This window comes from Notolabrus celidotus, chromosome 23 (assembly GCF_009762535.1).
Source record: "Notolabrus celidotus isolate fNotCel1 chromosome 23, fNotCel1.pri, whole genome shotgun sequence".
Lineage (NCBI taxonomy): Eukaryota > Metazoa > Chordata > Actinopteri > Labriformes > Labridae > Notolabrus > Notolabrus celidotus.
Genome location: NC_048294.1, coordinates 8784663 through 8808948, shown reverse-complemented (window position 1 = coordinate 8808948; position 24286 = coordinate 8784663). Strand labels below are relative to the sequence as shown.

The following is a 24286-nucleotide window of genomic DNA, read 5'->3' as shown; positions in this document are numbered from 1 at the left end:
AGTGGAATTTTATTTGACACTTTTTCCCAAGTAGAAATAATGCAGGACAAAAAGTTGTGAATGACATTGTGAAGACTTTTAAAGTATTTAACTGGTCTGTTTTGCCACTTTGAGTCAAGAAAATGATCATAATATTTATTCCACTTGTGAATAAATTTATTTTCTGTTACTAATGGGTGTTATAGGACATAAATCTGCTCAGCTGTGTCCCTGCAGGCGTGAAAGAAAATGACGTCTGCACATCTGGAGGAGGACCCAAAGGAAAATCTCTCTCCTTCTCTCTCTCTCTCTTCTCTGACCACGTCCACAGACAAACCCAGCACATGAAAAGTGGACAAACTATGAAGCTATAGCAATCACCAGCCGAGCATTTGTCCCATCTGCTCCATGATTTCGCTGGTTTGATTTCATCCCAGCTTTTACTTTGAAAGGCTCGCTTTGCTCTTTGGTGCGTTCAGGGTGTCCACAAGGATCCGAGTAAAAAATAAGTTGTCTGCCACGTTTGTGACACTTCGCGGAGTAATACCAAACTATTTGGTTCTGTTTTGCTGTTTTTTTGTTAGGACGGAGGGATCTGAGTCGAAGTTTAGTTTTTAGAAGTCTTGTTTTTTTTCGGGGGGAGGTAGTTTGCAGAGAGAAGAATGCTGCTCCAGCTCCTCACCCTGGTCTGTGGTCTCTGCTGCTTTGGTTTTACCTCAGTATCTGCAAATGTGCTTAAAGCAGAGGTAAGTAAATGCAAAAAATAACTTAGTCACTCAAAACAATATAAATTGGCACGTCAATGTATGTCACACACTTTAGTGTAATTAACTTGAATTACTCATATTTGTGAATTAGAATGTGTAAGTCTTTGTTGTTTCAAAATATGATTGTCTTCAATATTCCTCCAGGATGTGTAGTCCTAGTGTTCTGCAGCAAAATAGTGATTATTTTTTTAGCCATATCTGACAATGATGTTGTAAGAATTTGTTGTTTTTTTATAGCTGTCTGTAGTCTCTAATGTTTACAAGTTTTTCTGCAATCTTGCAAACTGCAAGGGAGGGACTGTTTATGTTCCCCTTCATGTTTATTCCTCATCCTCCAAACACTCCTGACCTTTGTGCACTAAAAGCTGTCCAGATGAGTTGAAACTGTAACAAGAGATGAGAGAAAAAAATGTCATGAGTCTGAACTCTTGTGGGCTTGAGAAGGAGGGGACAGAAACCTCAGCTGAGATGCTTTGTTCTGGGTAAAAAAAAAGAAAAGAAAAAAAGAAAATAGGGGTGGTGTTGGTGTTGGTACGGGGGGAGGGGAGGGGGTTAATGGTTTTCATCTGCTGGTGTGTAGACTGCACAGGGCCTGGAAGCTTCAAAACGCCCCAGACATGAGGCCTCAGGCTGTTAAACTCTGGCCTTGAGACGCTAAAGTGCAGTTTAACCTTCCCTGAACGACATACTTTATTATCAAATCTTGAGGATGCTTGTGAATGACTGGTACAAGTGCCATGAGTGCTTTTTTTTTGACTCTGTCACTTCAATGCTAAGAAAGCAGCTTGATGTGACTGCATCAGAGTTTAGTCATATCCAGTGACGCTTCAGGATCTGTAGTTTCCCTGTAAACGACAGGATGCCTCAGCTGTCACAGGAAATTGATTCACAGAGCAAAGAAGTCCAATAACCTTGAAGCGCACTATTGGTTAAGTTGCACTAGAGTCTCCTGCTGTAGTTTGCGTGGTCAGGATGCACAAATAAGGACCTTAGTCACTGACCACAAGCGACTGGCGCGTGAGTCAAGCCAGACATGGGGGATAACTCACAGACGGTTTACAAGAGGCCCTCCTGTGGCGGACACACCAGGGCAGTGATGAATGTCTGCAAATTAAACTGTTTGCAGGAGATTTGTCTGAAGCAGATGTACCATAATACCTCTAATATAATAACCCACAGTGAGTGCATGTCCTGTCTGCTGCCATGCAAAGTTTATTCGACTCTACGCTGACGATACAATGCTTTCAGACGCATAATTCAATCCTGATGTAGAAAGAGGATAAGAGTTAATTATGGGGTCAGGATTACATCACCAAGGGATGTTTGTGAACCCTGTGATCTAAAGACAGACATGTTTGGAGAATGCAAAGACAGACCAACAACTGGGTGACATAGATGTTTAATTAAAGCTGGTGAAACTTCTTTACAGGGGGGGTTGGGAAAACAGAAGAAGAATTTCTGTGGTTTATCAACGTTGCTCAACATCTCAACATCTTTGACTTCAGTCTTGACAAACTAATCCCATTTAATCCACCAATCCCAAGTCTTATCCTCTGCTTCTGGATACCTTCGCGGCCTCCTGCATCTGTTTCCAGTCATCCCTTTTTTTTTTGCCTTGTCTAACCTTTCTTCACTTAAATAAAAAAGCTTAGTCGGACCCTGTGAGCAAAGGAAGTGGGCAGCAAAGAAAACACTGAGGTCTAAAACAGGATCTCTCCGTATCTGGTTTGAGATTTCCCGTTGCCATCTGGAGACACATGTCTGCTGATCCCATGCAGATCTGGTCAAAAACACATCTGGCCTCGATTCTCTTTTTATCTCGACTCGAGTGACTGTGGACGGGAGCATCAAAAGAAAAGGTCTTGCTGTGTGCTGCTCCTACAGGCAGTGGTAGTCACTTTAGAAATGTCAAAATAATCAGCTGGATCAGCCTTAATGGGAAGCTGATGGACTTGAAGGGAGAAAAGGGGGGCTTATCTTTGTACTAATCCCAAAGAAAAGTCCTCCTTGTTAATACAGAAGACAAAAAAAGAGAGCAAGTTTCCAACATGATGTAAGAATACCGACATAATGTACGGTTTTTGAACAGGTGGTTGATTTGACTTCCTTCCCAAGGCCAGATGTTGCTAGATGTTTTTTTCCAACCAGCTGTTAGAGGCAGAGAACTAAACAATCTTCAAACTAATCTTCAAAAAGATTCCATACTGTAGTGGAAAGTAACTGAGTATATGTAAGCCAGTTCACACTTATCCGCATACAATTACTTCACTTTTTTTCGCACAAATATGCCGAGTAGTCCCGTTGTAGTTAGAGTTAGGGACTGTGTCCACTAACTGTGTTTTTTTTGTGCTGTCAGTGCCTATTTTCTTTCCCAAACCAATGCAGTTCTGCACTTTCAGAGCTTAGCTTCAGCTGATTTTGTCTCTGCATTTTCAGAGCTCTCACTTGAAAAACTTTTAGAACACTGCTGCTCTTGTCAGTGTCTCTTTTCCTTTACCAACCAATTAAAAACCATGAAGAGATTGGACTTTGTCGACAACAATAGCAGAGGAGAAACTAATCCTGGCAGTCACTGATGACCTAGTCCCTTCTGACCTCATCTTGAAGGGTTTCCATGATTCAGATAAAAAGGCTAAGCTACACATTCTAATGTAGAGGTGTGAAAAAATATCGATACAGCAATATATCGCAATACTTTGACCTCCATTATGATATCAATATTTAAATTCTTAATATCGATATTTTTGTTATAATAAAAATTCACATTTTAGCAGAGTTGGAACTAAAATACAACTTCAGTATTTCAAAAACAATAGAGTGGAAAATTTGTTTTCAATCAAATAGTTTTGACCTAATTTTTCTTTTCAATTTTGAGTAATATTGTGTGATTTACATACACACCATCCCTATTTCTTCTTAGTTTACTGTGTATAATATTGCAATATATTACAATATTGTGATATCGTGATATATCATGATACTATTGTATCGTGAGTGACCCAAGTATCGTGATGCGTATCGTATCATGAGGTTCCTGGCAATATTCACCCCTAATTCTAATGTATTGCATGTTGTAAGCAGAACACAATAAGACTGTAGACGACAGTGTGAGCAGAATTCATGAATTCAAATTGAACCCTGTTGAGTGTGAAAAATGTTGAGTTCCTCAAATTCAAGGAAATATGAAACACAGTTCAAATGAAAACAGACGTAGAGGTCAGTATCAAGGGAAGCAGACGTGACATTAGACAACTTTTGTAACCTAGTTTCAGTGAGCGCTGGTGAGTTGCACTCTGTAAATGAGATCAGTGGTTAGTGGACACAGGCCCTTAAAATAGCTGCTGTTGGACCAGGAAGCCTTTTAGAACATTGATTATACTCCTATAATATTGAATTGCTGACCGAGACAGTCTACTTTGTTTTTAGTGGAACTTATACCACTTCTCACTGTCTTTATCTTCTGATGGTGTTTACTAAGTTGTCGCTAAAGTGACTCAATTTGTATCAGTTGTGTAGTTTTAACTACGCTGATGTTACTCCAGCTACATTATGAACGTTTTTTATCATTTATCATTTTGAAGTCATCCTGCCTAATTAGTGCTTTTATATGTAGTGAGGTAATACTGAAGGAAGTGCTAGTGCTGTTCTTTACTTTCCAGTGTATTGTTCTTTTTTTTTACAAAAGCAGTAGTGCTACTCACTCAGGGGAAGTATTTCAGTACTGTCTCCATCATGGCTTAAATGTAAGACCGAAACCTAAAGTTGTCCATAATCTTTTAATACCACAAATTAAGGCACATTCTTTTATTTTGAAGGGTTTTCAAGCCTGAACAACAGAAAACAACCACAAAAATTAATATTTGACTACTTGTCGGCACAATAGTTGTCCCTATGTGTAGCTGTCGCTTGAACAACCATCATCTTAATGCTGCAAATGTTCCCTGTGAAGTTCATATCTTATGGTTGAGAAGTTTCTTATTACTTTCTGTGTATTTTCATGCAAAAACAACAAAACAACTCAACCTGACAAACCCAGAGCAGATCGGGCATAATGTTTGAATAGTGGAGCAGGAGTTTTAAGGATGATGAAATGGAAATACTTTGGTATTTTCTCAGATAGAGTGAAGGACAAGTACTTTGAAACTTTGCACATATTTAGTAACTTTCCACCACATTTTGTTTTTATTGAATTATCGATGTGTGTTGCGGTTCATGTATCACTCCAGTTACACTCCGCCTACATTTAATGCACCAGTTACTGTTTTATACGACCCGTTTGACCCATTATAACAGTAAATGGAGTAATAAATACTGCATGGCACTGGTGTGACTGGGAGCTAACTGGGTCACAGACGCCAAGAAATGAAGGCGATGTGAGATTCAACCACTCATGAGCCCGATTCCCAGTTTTTTTCCGTTGGCACCAAGCGAGAGGAACAACTGACTCAGTCCCTCGGCTTGATATTCAGCCATATTTCTAACCTCTCTCTCTCCTCTTTTTTCTTTCACCGCTCTTCCTCCTAATGTCTTTACCTCTCCTCTGCTAATGTAACTGCACTTCAGATCATTTACCCGCTCCTCTTGTCCATTTTTCCCTCTTTACTGGTCTGATTTTAGGTAGCCAACTAAATTATCTGGCAGGGGAAAAACACAATAAACTTTTCCAAGAAGCAGCTTGAAACAAATAGTGTTTGGACACTTGGCAGGATTGCTATACACAAAAATCAGCCTCTGGCATCGTTGAAGCAACACATAAGTGCAGGACGAAGTGTATACATGGTGAAAAAAGCAGAACTTAAATCTCTATGCGCAAACATCCTTATCCATACTTAATTCTAGTTTTTATTGGACCATAAAGAAGACTAACACAAACACCCACATGATTCATGTTCAGTCGTGACTGACAGTTTCACTTCCTAACAAAGCGTTGTCATTCTTTTGTTTTTTACCACAGCAGCTATAAATGCACAGGGGACTTTTGTGTATAACTCTGGCAGGATCTTGTGGTTGTCTTTGTGTTTTTTTTGTCATAGTGCATCCGGAAAACAAATTACAGCTCAGACTCACAAGACTGTGAGCAAGAATATGTGACAATATGTTGCAACCAAGTGTCCTGAGACATTACGCACAGTATATGCTTCCCATAATGATGGTCACATAATGTAATCATTGGTATTGACTTTATTTTGTGTTAAGTAACTTTGCAGGGGCCCTGAACGCATCATGTTTGCTTTACATTAGCTTGTTTGTGCTGATTCAATGGAAAATATGGTTCCAGTATCTTCAAAAAATAGTCCTGCTGTTCTGATTAATTTTAGGGCCATCGTTTGACGAAGGAAATCAGTGTTAAAATTCAATTTAAACCTGTATTTGTGCAGTTTGTGCTTGTAAATGGACTTGCCTTGTCTTTCGTTGAGAGGAACTGAAAGTGATACGAAATATCGAAAGCTGTTCTGAGGAAAATTAAATTGTTCAAAGTACTTACGTCAGGATTAAAAATAACCAAAAGCCTCAACTAAGTGTAAAATGTTGGATAAAGTGTAAACCAGTATTGACCACACAGAAAGAATAATAATACACAGATTGAGAACACCTGGTACTGTATCCAAATAAAAGCCTGGAGTTCCTGTTAAAGTTTTCTTGCATTACCAGACTTTAAACTAAGGTCATGGAGTGTTATTCAATCCAAGAAAACTACACAAATTATACAGAGTTTGGAAGAAATGCAGGGAGGGGGGGGTTAATGGGGGGCCCAGGAGCTTGTTGTCGCCCTAGGGCCCTCTTTAAAGTTAATACAGCCCTGGTGACGCACATTTAAACGGGTTTAATTGTTGCAAGATTTACCTGTGCTGTTCCAAATTTAAAAAGAAATCTACAGGGAAGAAGCTGGCTATTTTAAGGCAGTGTACTTACCTAAGTTTATAGGTATTGACGATGTTTACAGTTTACAGAACAGTATTAGTTTAAAACAAAAAAAACTCACAATATGCCTCTAGTGTCGGATATTTTGGCTTAACTACCTCATATCAATCAGATTAATCATGTTGTATTCAAGTTCAGAGCTGCAAATACAGATTTTGTTGTCATATTTTTCTCTGTAAATGAATTTGTGTATAAATGTTGATAAAAGTTGCAAAAATTGCCATTAAAAGTTTCACAAAGGCCCAAATTAACATATTCAGTTTCACTATTAAGTCCTGGCAACAGTTCAATTCTCCAACATTTGAGTCCACTAGTATTCAACACAAGAAAAAGCAGCATATCTTCTGATTTCACATCAAAGGTTTGCTTTATGAACAAATATGCCCAAGTTGATTTATTCATCATCTTCATCAGATAATTATGGGGCGCCGTTTGTAAAGTTGTGCACACTGAAAATAACATTTACAATTCTCCACATTTAGCTCCGAAATGTCAGAAAAATTTAGAGTGCATTTTTTAAAGTCACTTTTTTGATCACATTCAGTGGAATATTTGTGATCTTCTTCACATTTAATTTTGTTGTGAAAAATATATTGAGTTAAAATCACAGTTAAATCTAAATGCTAAATATAAATGTTAAATATAAATGTTAAATATTCATATAAATGCTAAATATAAATATAAATGTTAAATATAAATATAAATGATAAATATAATGTTAAATATAAATATAAATGTTAAATCTAAATTTTAAATATAAATATAAATGTTAAATTTTGATGTTAAATATAAATGTTAAATATAAATGCTAAATATACATATAAATGTTAAATATAAATATAAATGCTAAATATAAATATAAATGTTAAATATTAATATAAATGTTAAATATAAATATAAATGTTTAACATTAAACCTTAAATGTTAAATCTAAATCAAAATTTTAAATATGAATCTAAATGCTATATTTAACATTTAGATTTATATTTAGCATTTATATTTAACGTTGAACATTTATATTTATATTAAACATTTAGATTTAACGTTGAACATTTAGATTTAGATTTAGCATTTAGATTTAGATTTAACATTTATATTTATATTTAGCATTTAGATTTAAAAGTGATTTTAACTCAATATATTTTTCCCAACAAAATTAAATGTGAAGAAGATTACAAATATTCCTCTAAATGTGATTTAAAAAAAAGGTGACTTTTAAAAATGTACTCTAAATTTGTATGACATTTTGGAGCTAAATGTGGAGAACTGTATCTGTTATTTTCAGTGTGCACAACTTTACAAACGGCGCCCCATAGATAATAGGTCACAGTAGGGTCGACCTCCTCTTCCACCAACTTTACATCATGTTAGTTTGGTTTTACTGTCTGTGCATTATATATTCAGACCTCACGTCACTGCACAAACACAAACACACTACACAAACTGAGCAGCAGCCAGCCCTGTGACCACACATGGCCGTGTAGTTAGCTACCTGGCTTCACCGAGGCCAACAATACCGGCCATGTACGATTCTCAATAAATAGAAGCTTTGATGGCGTCTGCTGGGAGTTCCAGGGAGGAGGGGTGCATGCTGGGATACTTGGCGTCGTAACCGGAGGTGGTGGTGGTGTGTGGAGCGGAGGGAGAGAAGTGGAGGTCTTCACTGTGTGGGGGAGACTTTTCATAGGAGTGTTTTTATAGAAGCAGACGCGTCACCACACCGGAGCCGCAGAAACACTAGCAGCAGTCAGCGGGGAGGTGGAGAAAGTAAATTTGGTTGGTGTAAAGACGCTGATTGACCAACAGAGAGTCAGGGGATAAATTAGATTAACTAGATGCCTAAATAATCCAAAGAAATCTTGGGGAAACTGCGAAGGGGGTAAAAGTAGAGACAAGGTAAAATAGGGGGAAGAGTTGCCTCTGCAGGTCGTCATAAGTGAACCTTGTTCTCCGGCCTCTCTGCCCCGCCACATGACTAACAGTAGCTGTGTGTACCCGAGCAGCAGAAGGCCAGGTAGTCCTGCTCATGCTGTTTCTACATTTCCATCCATCCCCCCATGCTTTTCCTTTTACTTGTTGGAGGAAGATTTTAAGAGAAAAACAGCACTACCAGTGGAATATAAAAGATATCTGAGGTTTAGATGACGCGGCTAACGAAGGAATTTGGGGTAATTCCACTTATTTAATCTGTGGTGGAGATGAAGACGTGTGTTATGTGGATACTTAAGTGGAAACACACATTGCAAATGGATTAAAGGCTCGGCAAGAGGAGATGACAAAATATATACAGCTCTATTATGTGTCCGTTAGCCTGTTAGCTTAGAGGAAGATTGGAAACAAGGAAATGATTAGCATAGCTCTTTCAAGTGGTAAAAACTAAAAACACTGCGAGTGACTCAAGTTTTAAAAACATTTTTTATAGGCAAACATGAAATTAGCTTGACTGTTAGCTTTGGTTTTTTGACCTCCCCCCCAAAAACTTGCTGGTACTAGCTAGCTAGCTAATCATCTCTTAAGAAACCATCATATTAGTTTTAAAGAAAAATCACTTAAAATAAAAAGCAAACATTATAATGCTTTAATGAAATTACACTAACGTGATTTTAATACCACCACCACCAGGTTTACAATTTGCCCTGTCTAGCATAACAATATTTAATGTCCACCAGAGTCGCTACTAGCCACTTTATAGTTCCCGCCTTTTTTAAGACATGTGAAAGCTTAGCATTTAACAACATATCTTATGTTGTAGAACAAAAATTAGCAATCAACCAAATCACAAGAACAACAAAACCAGACATCTAATAATGATGAATTGTTTCCAGGATTTAGCCTGTGTCATACTAGCTTAAACATGCTAATTTGTTAGATTCATTGTAAGACAATGTGTCTTTTTAAATGTTACACACTCAAAGAAAACTTAAAAACCAATTAAACAAACTTAAACTCTTGTTACTTTTGAGTTTTTTTGTTGCTAGAGTCAAGCTGCTTGCTCTGGTTTTGCTAGTACCTAGCTTGTGAGTCTCATGTTGGCAAATTTTAGCAAACTTGGCATAGATGTTGCACCACAAATATTACCAAGTTAGTCAACTGATTTTCATGACTACTCCATTTTTGTTCTACTGTAAGCATTTCCCATTATACATTCTTTTTTTTTTTCAGTATTATTTTTATTGTTTTCATATTTATGAGTGCAAAACTCTCATAAAAAACTTTAAGCTTCCCTTTAACCCCCCACCCCTACATCTCTTTGTTTAATACAGAGTTTTCATAAATAAAGTGAGAAAAAACATTTTATACATTTTAAACATTTTATAGAGGGATAAGCAGCCTGTAAACTTCATGATATAATTGAAAAGAAGACAAGATAAAAAAAAAATAATAATAATGTGAAAGTAAGAAAAGTCTATATATACATGCATGCCTACATATATACATATATGGACACATACATACATACATACATACATACATACATACATACATACATACATACATACATACATACATACATACATACATACATACAAACGTATATAAAAAAGAGGTATTTCATATATTTAAACAAAGTCCAAGTTCAATTTTCAGCTAATGAACAAGCACATTGCACAAATCACTGCGTTCCCAAAAAATGCACAAAAGGTTCCCACAGCTTTTCATACAGTATCAGTTTTTCTCTAAGTATGTATGTTATTTTTTTCATAGACATGCATGTTGCCATATTTTTAACCCATTCCCCATTACTGGGTCTTTCTGTTTTTTTTCCAGAACAGGCCCCAAAACTGCTGATAGGACATCATACATTCTTTGTAGCTAATCTTTGCTAGCTGTTTTACCTTGCTAGCCTACTAATCTCTATGTTAAGCTAACAGTCTCGCCTAGCTCTACCTTATATCTAAGGGACACATGTTGCCATGATATCATTCTTCTCTGCGAAGAGAGCAAATGAAAGTGTATTTCTAATCCCGTTAAAGTATTCCTTTAAGAGACCACCAGCAGCGGGCAGTGGAAAGACTAGACTGTCCTTTCATGTGTTAAGATAAATAGCGGTGGTTTCGGTTGACAGAAAGAGGAGGAGGAGGAGGAGGACAGACAGAGACAGTAGCAGGGGGCGCTTAAAGTCAAGCTTTGAGGAACTCAAATGTTGCTGAAAATGTGACTTTTTTTTCCAGCCTTATGACCGCCAGTTGTCTTTGGCTGTGATCGTCTAGACAGACTTTTGGGTCATCGTGGCTGAAATGACATCAGTGTTTTCAGATTGTGTGTTTAATTTGGCTTGTAGTTCCTCTCTCATCCCTTCTTATGACCCCACAACAAAGTCTCTCGATTTAAATTTAGCATAAATTGCAGGGGCATGTGAGGATTTGGTGTTGGTTTTTAAGAGTTCATAAACCGTGTAATGTCACAGTCACATAAAGGAAACACAATGAATTCAACATGTTACATCAGTGTGTGTGTGTTGGCTGCTGTAGAGAGGAGTGTATGTAGGACACACACACTTTGTTCAACGTATTTATTCTACAATCTGCGTGATACATCCGAGTTCAGAGAGGCAGGTCCAAACAAGCTCTGAAAGATGACTGAGAGCAGAAAAACACCCACAGGTTCACACAGGAGGCCAAGCCCTTCTTTTTTGTTGACGATGACATTTTGTTAGATGTACTCAGGTGGTGTTTTTGTGTTTTCTGGCATGTCTGACTAAAGAGTAGACTCAAAGCGTAGATGTTAATTGTTTGTTGGAAAGCTCCTGGTTGCTGCTTAGAAGGGGGAAATCTTCATGTACTGACAACAGCTGTGTGTTTAAGCAGACACATTTCTGTGCTTTAATGATTTTCAAGATATTTATGTTGCACCCTTGTTATAGAATTTTATGGAAATACAAACTGAACCAAAACAGTGTGATCTCAATGTAACAGCCTACTTTTTTAAGAACTAGCTAGCTAAACAGCTGGTTCAATCTTCAGGCATCAAACTAAGTCTCACATTCAGATTATATGCTGTCTGAACTATTTTCCACATGTCTTTTTGTTAGTTTTACTGTCTATAAAGTTTGGAAAACAGGATTTGGTGGATTTAAATGTACAATTTGAAAACTTAAAACAGGTATTGTTGTAGTTTAACTAGTCCACATTGTGTTCCTATGACATATTTATTTGAAGAGATTGTTTATATCAAATTATTGGCAGATCATCCTAGATCCTAGATTTTTATTCTAGAACTTTTTTTCATTATGTAGGCATGGCTTTATATTAGAGGTGTGAACAAATATTGATACAGCAATATATCGCGGGGGGAAGACATGCAGGAAATGGTCGACCGGCCGGGAATCGAGCCGGCGACCCCCTGCGACGAGGACTGTAGCCTCTGTATGTGGGGCGCCTAGACCGCTAGGCCACCAGCGCCCCTATTCCAAAACTTAATATAGATTTTTTGTAAAAGTAAAAATTCATATTTTAGCCGAGTTGGAGGTGAAAATACGACTTCAGTATTTCAAAAACAAAGTGGAAAAGTTGTTTTCAATCAAATAGTTTTGACTTAATTTACCCTTGTAATTTTGAGTAATATTGTGTGATTTACATATACACCATCTCTATTTTGTTCTTAGTTAATTGTGTAGAATATCGCAATATATCACAATATTGTGATATCGTGATATATCGTGATACTATCGTATCGTGACCCAAGTATCGTGATGCGTATCATATCGTGAGGTTCTTGCCAATACTCACCCCTACTTTATAAACGTGGTCTGGAAGGGTTTCCTGGGGGAGGGATAAACAAGGTCCAACAAAAGAATGAAGATTTATTATTCACCTTGCTACCACACGGTTTAGGAAATGTTTCCATTGTAGTTTCAATTCTTAACTTCAACTCAATTGTCATTATTGCTCTCTTTTGCAGGCATGGCTGCAGAAGTTTGGTTACCTGCCTCCAGGTGATGTCCGAGCTCAGGCCATCCGCTCACCAAAGTCCATTGAAGATGCCATATCAGCCATGCAGAGGTTTTATGGTTTGACTGTTACCGGCTCCATTGACTCCAACACGTTAGAGTGAGTCCTGGTTTAAAAGTCATATTTTTATTCACATCACTGCACACATTTTCATTGGTGAGTGAAAAATTGATGTGACATTGCAAAGAACATAGTTGTGAATTATTTTTTTTTGACTGTTGTCAGAGCGATGAGCAAGCCCCGATGTGGTGTCCCGGATAAGTTTGGCCCTTCACTGAAAAGCAACCTGAGAAGGAAGAGATACGCTGTGCAGGGTCTGAAGTGGGACAAGTCTGAGGTGACATTCAGGTACACATCTACCAAAGTTTCACCTGTTGAATTCAACCAAGTACGTAATGTAATCGTTTTAGCTCAACTGTGCTAATTAATTGTGTATAATTTGCTACATTTCTCTAGTTAAATACTTATTTCCTTACCATTCTACATTCAATCCAAGACTAAAGATTTCGTACGAATCTTCAAACTCTTATGTTTAATATTTTGGGCTAAGGCTTTTATTGTGAAGCACTCGTAACTTGTGTTTTGTAAAGTTCACCTTCAGTAAATTCTGACTTGCTCTTTTGGTTTCTCCTCTTCTGTGCATTGGTTTAAGTCCACTTCATTCTTCCGGGCCCTTCATTATCTGTCTCATGTTCTTTCTTACAGCATACAGAACTACACCCCAAAGATTGGCGAACAAGCCACGTATGAAGCCATCCGAAAAGCCTTCAAAGTTTGGGAAAGAGCTATCCCGCTCACCTTCAGAGAGATCCCCTACAGCCACATCAGAGACAAGGTCGACAAGTTCGCGGACATCATGCTCTCATTCTCAGAGGGGTTCCATGGTGACAGCACGCCATTCGATGGCGAGGGCGGCTTCCTGGCTCATGCTTATTTCCCCGGGAACGGTATCGGGGGTGACACACATTTTGACCTTGCTGAGCCATGGACCACCGGGACTGCAGACCAAGGGGGTAAGACAGTGAGGAGTTGATGATGTATTAAAGATCCTGATAAAACAACAGAACCTAATGTTGCTTTTTTAAACTCTTTCTTGTAGGTAATGATGTTTTCCTGGTGGCCGTCCATGAGCTGGGTCATGCTCTAGGTCTGGAACACTCCAACGACCCCTCCGCCATCATGGCCCCTTTCTACCAGTGGTTTGAAACGGAAAACTTCCAGCTCCCAGACGACGACCGCAGAGGCATCCAGGCCATCTACGGTGGGTTTTTCTTTAAAGGGAACTCTTTGCAAAAATGCTCTGCTTTTTACCACCCTCTCGTCCTCTAAAGGGATATTAGTACGAAGAGGAGTATTTAAATGATCCTGAGATGTAATGCACTGATTGTACTGATAGAGAGGACTGGGATTTCAGAGTCTGTAACATTAGCCGCTCTTAGAACTGTTTCATATTGGTTTTCCATTGGCAAAAGTTGTGGGTAGTCTTTGGTAGCTGGCACTTTTATTGGTTTCCCTCAGCCAAATTTCCAAGAGAGCTAAGCCAATACAAAGGTGACCTAAAACACTGCAGACGGATGATTGGTCCAAAAACACTTGTATGACAGAGGATGACAAATACGCAACTTGACCTACAACTCCATAGTTGGGTCGAGCTGTCTGGTGAAACTTTGCAATATGGACCCATTTGCCCTTTGGAAGTTTGGTTGAGCAGTCTGCAGTGGCAACTGTGCAGATTATTGATATCTGAAATACACAACAAAAAGCAGATTCAATACATAACAGCACCTTTGGCTAACTAATGTCCCTTTGGCTAACTGCTGTATCTTGCCAAAGTTCCTTAGATATATTTTTTACTTAACCCTCCTGTTATGTTGCGGGTCAAATTGACCCTTTTAAAAGTCTATTTTAGGCAATATATGCCTTCCAAACCAGCTAAATGCAGCATAGAAATCTGAGCAGTATGTGACAGAAGAGGTGTTGTGTTAATTTATTAACATCACTTCATTAAAAAAAAAATTCTAAATATAAAATAATATAAACAAAAAACAATGTAATGTAAAACTATTGTATTTATATTTAGGACTTTCCAAGTACATTAAAAAAAGTTGTAACATTAATTTTAATGAAAAAATAGTGAGTTATCCTCATTGAATCATGATCTGTGAGAATTAAAGAACACCAATGGACTAAATCTGGATTTAAATGGTTAGTAATGGAGTTAAAAATCAGATTTAAAAAAATGTGTATTGGAAGTTTGTTTGGGTTCTGACACTTTTGGATAAGTGAATATGCCCCGGGTCAAATTGACCCAGGAACATTATAGCTGTTCCAGAGAAACAAACGTAACAGGGGGTTCAACTTCCTGTCAAAAACATGCTGTAAGAGGCATTAAATGCAGCAATTCTTAGAGCTTAAAACTAACTTAATCATGCAAACCTGTCACAGTAACAATGCTAATTTGGTATAATATTTACCAATTTTCTCATTTAAGTTAGCATGTTAGGATGTGAACATTTGCAAACAAGCTAAAAAAGAAGCTATACGACTGAGTCTAATGGGACTGCTATTATATAAAGTATTACAGACATTAAATTTGACGTGATAGTTGTGCCATCTAATAGTTGTTTGGACATTTTACTCAAACGCCCAAAAGGGAACTTAATGGTGGAGCTAGAAGAAAAGTCCATGGGAAAAAAGATTCAGTAAAATTGAACTGGAGTTTGGCCTAGCGGTTAAATCATGCACCCCAATGTACAGATGCTATTTTCCTTGTAGCTAGGCGGCTCTTTGCCAAATCTACTCCGAGAACTATAAACATCTGTTTCCAAATTTCCTTGCAATCCTTTTCATTGTTGTTGAGGTTTTTTTAGTCTGGAGTACAACAATGGACACCTGTCAACATAGTGTTTGGATGAAATATCTTATGTTGTCTTCCTCCAAAATAACCATTTCCCTTTTTTGTCTCACTTTTTTTTTTAACAGGAACCAAGTCTGGGGCTCCACCTCCTCCTCCTCCTCCGCCTCGACCCACAAAGACTCCCCACCCTGGCCATGGTCCAGACATCTGTGAAGGACACTTCGACACCATCGCAATCCTCAGAGGGGAAAAGTTTGTTTTTAAGGTACAGGACACCAATTTTCTTTTCTCAAATATAATATTCACAGAAACCAAATTTTATTTGGTTGGTATGGTGGACAGATTGATTTGTCACAGTAGAAAAGGCACAGATGTTACTAATGACATAATCAAAGGAGCTGTTGTCCATGTTGGGGCTCATGGAGACAGTTTATTTAAATCTCGTGAAGTATATTATTGCCCCTTCAAAATAAAGTAACATTTTACATAACTGTAAGCAATTTAAATTAAAGTGGAAAACTAGTGAAATTTCTACAACTGCTTTAAGCTTCAACCATTAGCCCTAGCTTATTGTTTCAAAATTATGTTTGAGTCATACATTTTCCAAAGGAATAAAAAATGACATTATTTTAGGTAGTTGTAAGACTTTGATACGCATCAAGGCGGCAACTAATGATTATTTTAATCTTAAATAAATATGTGGGTTACTTTTTTGGATTAACAAAATAAACATTGGAACGCTGGTGGCCTAGTGGTCCAAGCGTCCCACGTATAGAGGCTATAGTCCTTGTCACAGAGGACGCCAGTTTGACTCCAAGCCGGTCAATCATTTCCTGCATGTCTTCCCCCACTCTCCACTCCCCACATTTCCTGTCTCTCTTCAGCTGTCCTATCCAATAAAGGCGAAAAAAAGCCCCAAAATATATCTTTAAAAGAAATTTAAAAAAACATTTGCCTGTAACATTTTTAAAAAATAGTCAAAATTAATTTTCTTCATATGAGCTGTTCATATATATATATATATATATATATATATATATATATATATATATATATATATATATATATATCAGAAATATGTGCACAAAACCAAACAGAGAGAAACAGCAAATCTGAAAAGTCAACAAGATTTAATCTGAAACATACATTTTTTGGACATTTTCTGAATAAAGCAGAAAATAGTCTAATTTTGAATTATAGTCTACTATATTTCAAACCTTTCTGTTGTGTTTGCAGGACAAGTGGTTCTGGCGTGTTCGTAACAACAAGGTGTTAACAGGCTACCCTATGACCATCAGTCATTTCTGGAAGGGCCTGCCTTCAAACATCAACGCCGCCTACGAGAGGGATGATGGGAAATTTGTTTTCTTCAAAGGTAGGTTCCTCGTGACATCAGCTTTTGAACGCTGGCAGCTGCTGCACTGATGACTTTCATGTGTTTACTATTATGATTGCTCTCTTTTGATCTTTTTTTTTCTTCTTCTGATCTTTCACCCTCTTTGTTGATAATCTCATTTTGTTTCATCTTCTGTTTTTCTTTCATCTCAAGGTGACAGGTACTGGGTTTTCAGTGAGTCCACCATGGAGAAGGACTCTCCTAAGAGCTTGAAAGACCTTGGGACCGGTCTCCCCAAAGATAAGATTGATGCTGCTCTTTTCTACACGCCAACGGGACAGACGTACTTCTTCAGAGGCGCAAAGTAAGTCACCCAGTCTGATCTGTTTTGTCATTTTTTAACCATTCACTTTGCACCAGCTTCTTTTGCTCTCTTTTTAAGAGATGACAACATTTGTATTCACCTCGATCCAAGTTAAGCAGGTTAAAACACGTTATCTTTCCAATGCAAACCTCAATTTAGAGAAGAATGAATGGAAATTCTTCTGAATCATCCAACAAAACGCTGAGGTGGAATTCCTGCAGCAGTCATGCGAAGATAAAATCCCTTTGCCCTCAGCCAAAACAAACGCTGTTCATACTTTTTTGTACAGTTGTTGTAACTTGTTAAAGCTTCTAAGCTTATCTCTGAAGTTGTTATGTGGGTAGCATCCCTCATTTCAGTCCTCTGACTAACCCCTCCTGTTTTCAATTTCAGAGTAATTTGGCTGTAACACCAGTAGCAGTATAAACTTTATCCTTTTTTAAATTTCTGAGCAGTATGTAGATATTCAACAGGTGGACTGTAACAGATTGTAGCTCACAGTAGAGTGAGAGGGAGGAAGGGATGGTGTGCAGCAAGGCCCTTTAACCCTCCTGTTATGTTCGTTTCTCTGGAACAGCAATAATGTTCCTGGGTCAATTTGACCCGGGGTATGTTAAATTATCCAAAAGTGTCAGAACCCCAAAAAATCCAAATACACATTTTTTCAAATCCAATTTTTAACTCCATTACTAACCAGTTAAATCAAGATTTAGTCCATTGGTGTTCTTTAATTCTCACAGATCGTGGTTCAATGAGGATAACTCACTCGTTTTTCATTAAAATGAATGTTAAACTTTTTTTAAAGTACATTGGAAAGCCCTAAATATACATACAATAAAAAAATGCATTTTACATTTTTTTTTTTTTTTTTTTTCATGAAGTGATGTTGATAAATTAACATGACACCTCTTCTGTCACATGCTGCTCAGATTTTTTAGGCTGAATTTAGCTGGTTTGGAATGCACATATTGCCTAAAATAGACTTTAAAAAGGGTCAATTTGACCCGCAACATAACAGGAGGGTTAAATGTGATTGAACCCTGGTCTTTGCTTTTTCACGGTACACTTTGTAAACCCCTAAATCACACAAAGGCCCGAGCCAGGGTTTTTGTGAAGCTGAGAGCATGTGTCAAAATACCTCCAAACTCCTCCCATTTTCTGACTAGTCCCAAAAAAAATGTGTTTGTCTTTTTTTTCCTTATAAAGGATATGTTAAAGTACACTGTCTGTAACTTGTCTGTAAGTGTGACAGATTAAAGTTAATAAGGTCTCTGTAGCTTGTCCTGAGGCTAGCAATTCCAGGATACCCAGCCACTGCTAGCATAACACACCCTGATCACCAACTGTGCTGTGCTGTCAGCAGTCAGGGTGCATTTTGAGTAATGGCGATGTGTTTTGACAAGGAAGAAGAAGAAACCATGAAATTAAAATTAGGTTTAATTTGGAATCCAACACAAAATGTTAGAAAGAGCAGTGCTAACACTACTGCGAGTTGAACTATTTTGAGAGAGAAACTGTTACGTCTGTCATGTAATCCCCTTTTCTGTTTTTCTTGACTCAGACTAAATGGGATGTTGTAAAGACAGGGAGTCTTGAAGATTTCCAAACCAGCGTTAAAAACTAGCGTGTGTAATTTCTGGATAATTGTAGAAACTCTGCCTCAGGATGTTACACCCTTACATTCCCAGAAACAACACTGAGGTCATGAACCTTTGTGTTACAGCAGTGCTTTTTGTCGTCTAGAGCAGGGGTTGCCTAAGTTCTCAGCCTGTGACCCCCCAAAATATAGGTGCCAAAGATTCACGACCCCCCTGCCCCTTGAAGGGATTTAATGTGGATTAATTTAGCTGGTCTGCAGAAAATTAGCCTACCTATATGAGCATGTGGCTGTGTTTCCTGTGCTGTTATGAATTAACCTACTGCTACTGATACTTTTGATAATTAACTGTTCACTAATTTTAAACTTAGGAGTCATCTGACAAAAAGAAAGGTAGAAAACTCGTTACATTTTCTAATTTCAAGGTTTTATTTCAAAGTTAGCTACTATTTTTGTCAATATTTTTTACTATAATGGGTAAAATGTACTATTTTTAGATAATTAAACATAATAAACACTCTGGAAGACATCTCACGACCCCCCATTTGTGTTTCGCGACCCCCCGGGGGTCCCGACCCACACTTTAGCCCACAGAGCAGAAAAGAGTGTGTGTGCCGTCAGAGGTTGTCTACTCAATTACAAATATTATAAACCGGATGTCCGGCACAAAAAGCTGAAGTACGGAATAGCTTTACTTCTGCAATTTGAAAATAAGGTGATTATATTTAATATTTTTGTTTGTCTTTGTGTCATTTTTAGGTACTATCGTTTCAACGAACAGACACGCACTGTGGATAACGGCTATCCTAAACCCATCAGCATGTGGAGCGGTGCTCCGGATAATATTAAAGCTGCCATCATGAGCGAAGACGGATGTAAGTTTTTCCTTGTATTAAAGCTACTGTGAGGAGTTAATAGTCTGAATGCATCAAACTAGAGACAATGAAATGAACTTTTAAATGTGTTATTAGTGATGGACTGTGAGTATGTATTGTTTTAAATGCTAGTATGTTTTTATCATTTGTATTGTACATTCTTTTACATCTTCCTGCCCAGGGACCACAGATGAAAAGTTGCTTATAGCTGACTCTGGCTTGACAGTTTTTGTTTTGCATGGTCCCCCCTGTCATATAAACTAATAAATAAAAATAAATAAATAAATAGTTATGAAACAGGCTTCAACTCATATAGATTCCTCTTTATGACCTTGAGAAACAAACCAGACCTTTCGAAAAAAAGACTGACTATTTCAACATTTACATTTTCAATGCTGTGACCACCTTGAGGGGGTAGGTGTCGGACAAAGGACCCTGAAGCACACTGAAGAAATAACAGGAGGATTTTTTTTATCTGAAAACACCTCTTTCACTTATACAGGACAGGGTCAGTGAGGTATAAAATATATCACTTTGTCCACAGGGGGCGCCAACATCAACACAAACAGAATGTTCCCCACAGGAGCTTTAAACTGATAATGTGGATATTATTATTAAAAATGCTAATTTGACAATCTGCCCCCAGTAATTTACCTTGAATACCTAACACTTTATAGTCCGGCTTATCAAATGTGACAACTTTGTTCCCTTTTTCTTTGCCTAACATCATAGTAACTGAATATGACTTGATTTTTAACTCTTGGTCAAACAAATAAGCAGTTTTGAAGGTTTTAATGTGAGTTTTAAGTCATTTTTGGACACACAACTGAAATTGTGTGTCAGCAGATAGATCAGATAGATCACAATAACACAACCTCAAGTGTGATATTAACTTTAATTAAAGTCTGAAATATTTTTAAGTGAGAGCTATACTGTATATCAGTATAGACTGGCCACCTATGTTTGGACATTTCTCTGCATCATAATTCAAAAATAATTTTCAGTGTTGTTGTTGACATGTAAAGCCTTTGTAGCCCATAAATACGATAGAAAAAACACCTAAAACAAACTTTTAAACTCCTTTTTTTCACTTTCCTCAGCTTACACATATTTCTACAAAGCCAACAAGTACTGGAAATTCAACAACCAGTACATGAAGGTGGAGTCAGGCTACCCCAAATCGGTGCTCACCGACTGGATGGGCTGTGAAAGCGAGGATCCCAAAAAGGGTCGAGAAGAGGAGGTGATCATCATCGAGGTGGACGAAGCACAGAGCAGCTTGGGGCCGGTGGCCGTGGTGATCCCTCTCCTCCTGCTGGTTCTGGTCGTGGTCACTCTGGGAGCGCTTTTGTTCTTCAGGAAGTACGGCACACCTCGACGCCTCCTCTACTGCCAAAGATCTCTGCTGGACAAGGTTTAGACAGAGTGACGGGGTGTGATTGACAGACAGACTGCAGCAAGAGGGAGAGAGAACGAGGGGCCGGGGAAAGATGGAAACTGAGAAGAGGAGAGAAACGGAGGAGGAAGAGAGAGAAACTGGAGAAAAGACAGAAGAAAAAAGGGATAGGAGGGGGATGTTTTGGAAGTTTTGGGTGGTTTGTACGTGCCACGAAAAAGAGAAAAAGGCAGTAAAAGGCCCTAGAAACTGAAATCAGGAAAATGTGTATTTGTATGTTAACTATTTACATGTACTGTTCTGCGTCCAGAGATCAACAACATACCCCAAAATCTCTACAAAGACACTCATGTTCATCAGCGACTTCTCTCCCTCCATCCTCCCTCTTCTTTAACTGGACGACTCCAGCTGAACTGCTGTCTGATTCATTTCCACATTTAGAAATCTGCGGCTCAATTTGAGTTTTCCTCAGAAATTCATCATCTCTGAAAAAACATTACGACACACATCTTTAATTTTAGAAGACGTTTTGCTTCGTAAACATATTCACTCTTGAATCCATCGGTTGGCAAAGTTTTTGATATTTGGCTATCCATTATATCTATTATTATCCAGTATTTCTCTCTGTTGGGTATCAAACCGCACACTTTGTTGGTACTTCCTGAAAGTGTCAACTGAACTCTAGTTGGCATTGAATGTCTGTTTGACTTTGTTACATTGTTTTCTCATTCTTTGATCAAACTGCTCAAAATTTAATTCTAAACTTTGCTGATTTTAGACATTTTCACTAAGGGGAAGTTATTGCGAATTGATCTTTGTTTGAATACAGTATCAAGTTTTAAAAAAAGAACACATCTGAGAGTATGGTACTTAAAATGGTGCATACAAAAAGAACATTTTAGCCCTATTTCTAGCTAAGACTCATGATAGTTTTGGCTGGATGTGACAGAGCGTAGTTAAAAAGCACAGTCCTCATGAATGGTACTTCCCCAAATGCAGATATGATTTGGCACACTATGATTAAATAGATTTTTGGATGCAGCTCTGTCTTAGAATATGAAAACAATGATGTCCTTAAGGTCCACATTCTTGAATGTTCCTCTACTGTCATCCAGCCACAGTCTTTAAAGAGGGGGTATTTTGCTTTCTCATATTTTAAGAATTGATATAAAGTAACAATGTTGGAAATCTGTTCTAAATGTGGGCAAATTTTCAAATTGCTAGGTACGCAGATGTCGTAGTAATCCCTGAATATGTGTGTAAACTGCTCAAAACGATCCGTTCTTAAAATACCGCGAGATCTTCACGAAATGATGAGGTCATCGCATAAGGCTCTCCTAATTGGTTAATCTGCGCAACAGCATGCCCCGGCAACATGTAAGAAAACATCTGCCCATAGCTCCGCCCCCCCGACAGGCCTCTGGAAATCTAGCCAATCAGAGGACAGGGGCTTTCTTAAAGAGACAGCAGCTAAAACAAAGCGTTTCAGACAGAGGCTGAAATGAGGGTTTTCTAAAACACCAGTGTGAGAAAAGTAGGGATTTGTTTGAGCAGTAAATCATGTAACGTTACAACAGAGGTACCAGAGGGACGGTAAAGCCTGGAAAAAAAGTATAATACCCTCTATTTAAAGAAATGACAGGTTTAACACAAAACGTTGACAATTATAGAATACCTTATTAAGGCAAAGCTCCTTCACTGTGGTCTGTGTTTGAAAGCAACACAATGTTGGGGAAAATAAAATCACATATTGCCAAGTAAGGTACTGAAAAATGTGGTACTTCAACGGAAAATCTTTAGCACACAACGAAGAAGACATAGTTTGTTTTAGATTTTATCTCCTGCTTGATTTTGTACCAGATTGGATGGATTTGTTTGCCGTGATTCATCCAGACGTTTGAACCAGCAGGTTTAGGATTTGTTAATCCAGGATTATATCCACTAAAGTCAGACTTCATATGAGGTTATGGAGACTTTTAACAACAAAGATGCCCTTCACATGGTACAGAATCAAAACGCTGTTTTTATGCACTCACTCAACAATAAGAGCGTGATTCACAGGGGAAACATTTTCAGTGCAAGCAGTCAGATGGGAAAAAAAAACCTTTTAAAAACATTCCAGTTTTATTTGTTGTTGAGCTTTACTGCTTGTGTCAGTAAGCGGTACAGTTTCCAACAATATGGTGCAATTTTTTTAATTATTATCGTTTTTTATGGGAAATTGTTGTTATTATAAGTATGGTTATTGTTATTATTGTTCTCCTGTTAAAGTTATAATGTTTTTGTTTTTTTTGTACATTGTCATTTGGAGTCCTGCTGGACAGAGGCATAACATGACAATGATGGAGATAAATCCCGGTTTACACTCAGTTTGAGATGAATTCGATCAGATCAGGGGAGAATTGTTGGCACAGAATAACAAGCAATGCTATTTATAAACTTTGATGGTGCTCAATTGTTTAGTTTTTTTTATTTTCTACACAAACCAAAAATCAAAGGTGAATTCATTTAATTAATAACAATGATAATGGTAATGATATTTATAATGATGATCATATCAATAAAATGGAATGAGATTTTATTCTGCCTGTTTTGTATTTCATTAGATCAATTGAAATTAAACTATTTTATACAAACAGATTTTTTTTATCGCTCTTGACGAAGATATTGAAATGAAATGCTGATGACCGACTTGATTTATGTTGATGAATCACGACCTCAGACATAAAACTCCAATAATAGAAACACCCTTTGATATGATTCAACGCTACCACACACTGCAACCTCAATAACACAGTCACAAACACATTACACATTGATTACATTCATTAAAATAGAATTTGTGGTCTTTGTAATGATGTTCCTATTGAAGTGGTCACAAAGTGTATTTTGCAATCTCCATCATAGATCATTCATAGCAGGTTGATTGTGAATGCTAATGATGTGCAAAGGGGGAAAAAGAGCAAGACTCAGTGTTCAGACTCTTATTGATTAAAAATATTCACAATTGGAAAGTCATCAAATGAAGAGTCTCACTAAAATTGGGTGGTTCATCTAACATAGGCAGATACAAATCTGCAACATTTATCACTTTATTTGTCCTCTTTCAACCCTCATGTATGGATGCCCATTAGTGCCAATAAGTAAAAATAACATAACATGAAAGATGTTAAACATAAAAAACATAAAGTTTTCAAATAATGTTAAATTATAATAATGACATAAAAGTAAAAATGGTGAGA

General features: G+C 37.6%; 1 protein-coding gene across 1 annotated transcript; it reads left to right on the top strand.

Moving 5' to 3' along the window:
• The first annotated feature begins 290 nt into the window (after nt 1–290).
• On the top strand, nt 291–23625 carry mmp14a (matrix metallopeptidase 14a (membrane-inserted)). Its single transcript, XM_034676886.1, has 10 exons — nt 291–725; nt 12570–12718; nt 12845–12967; nt 13325–13632; nt 13719–13880; nt 15602–15741; nt 16713–16851; nt 17026–17176; nt 19533–19648; nt 20749–23625. Exons 1-10 carry the CDS (start codon nt 642–644, stop codon nt 21066–21068), a joined length of 1692 nt encoding a protein of 563 aa, XP_034532777.1. The 5' UTR covers nt 291–641; the 3' UTR covers nt 21069–23625.
• Nucleotides 23626–24286: the final 661 nt, after the last annotated feature.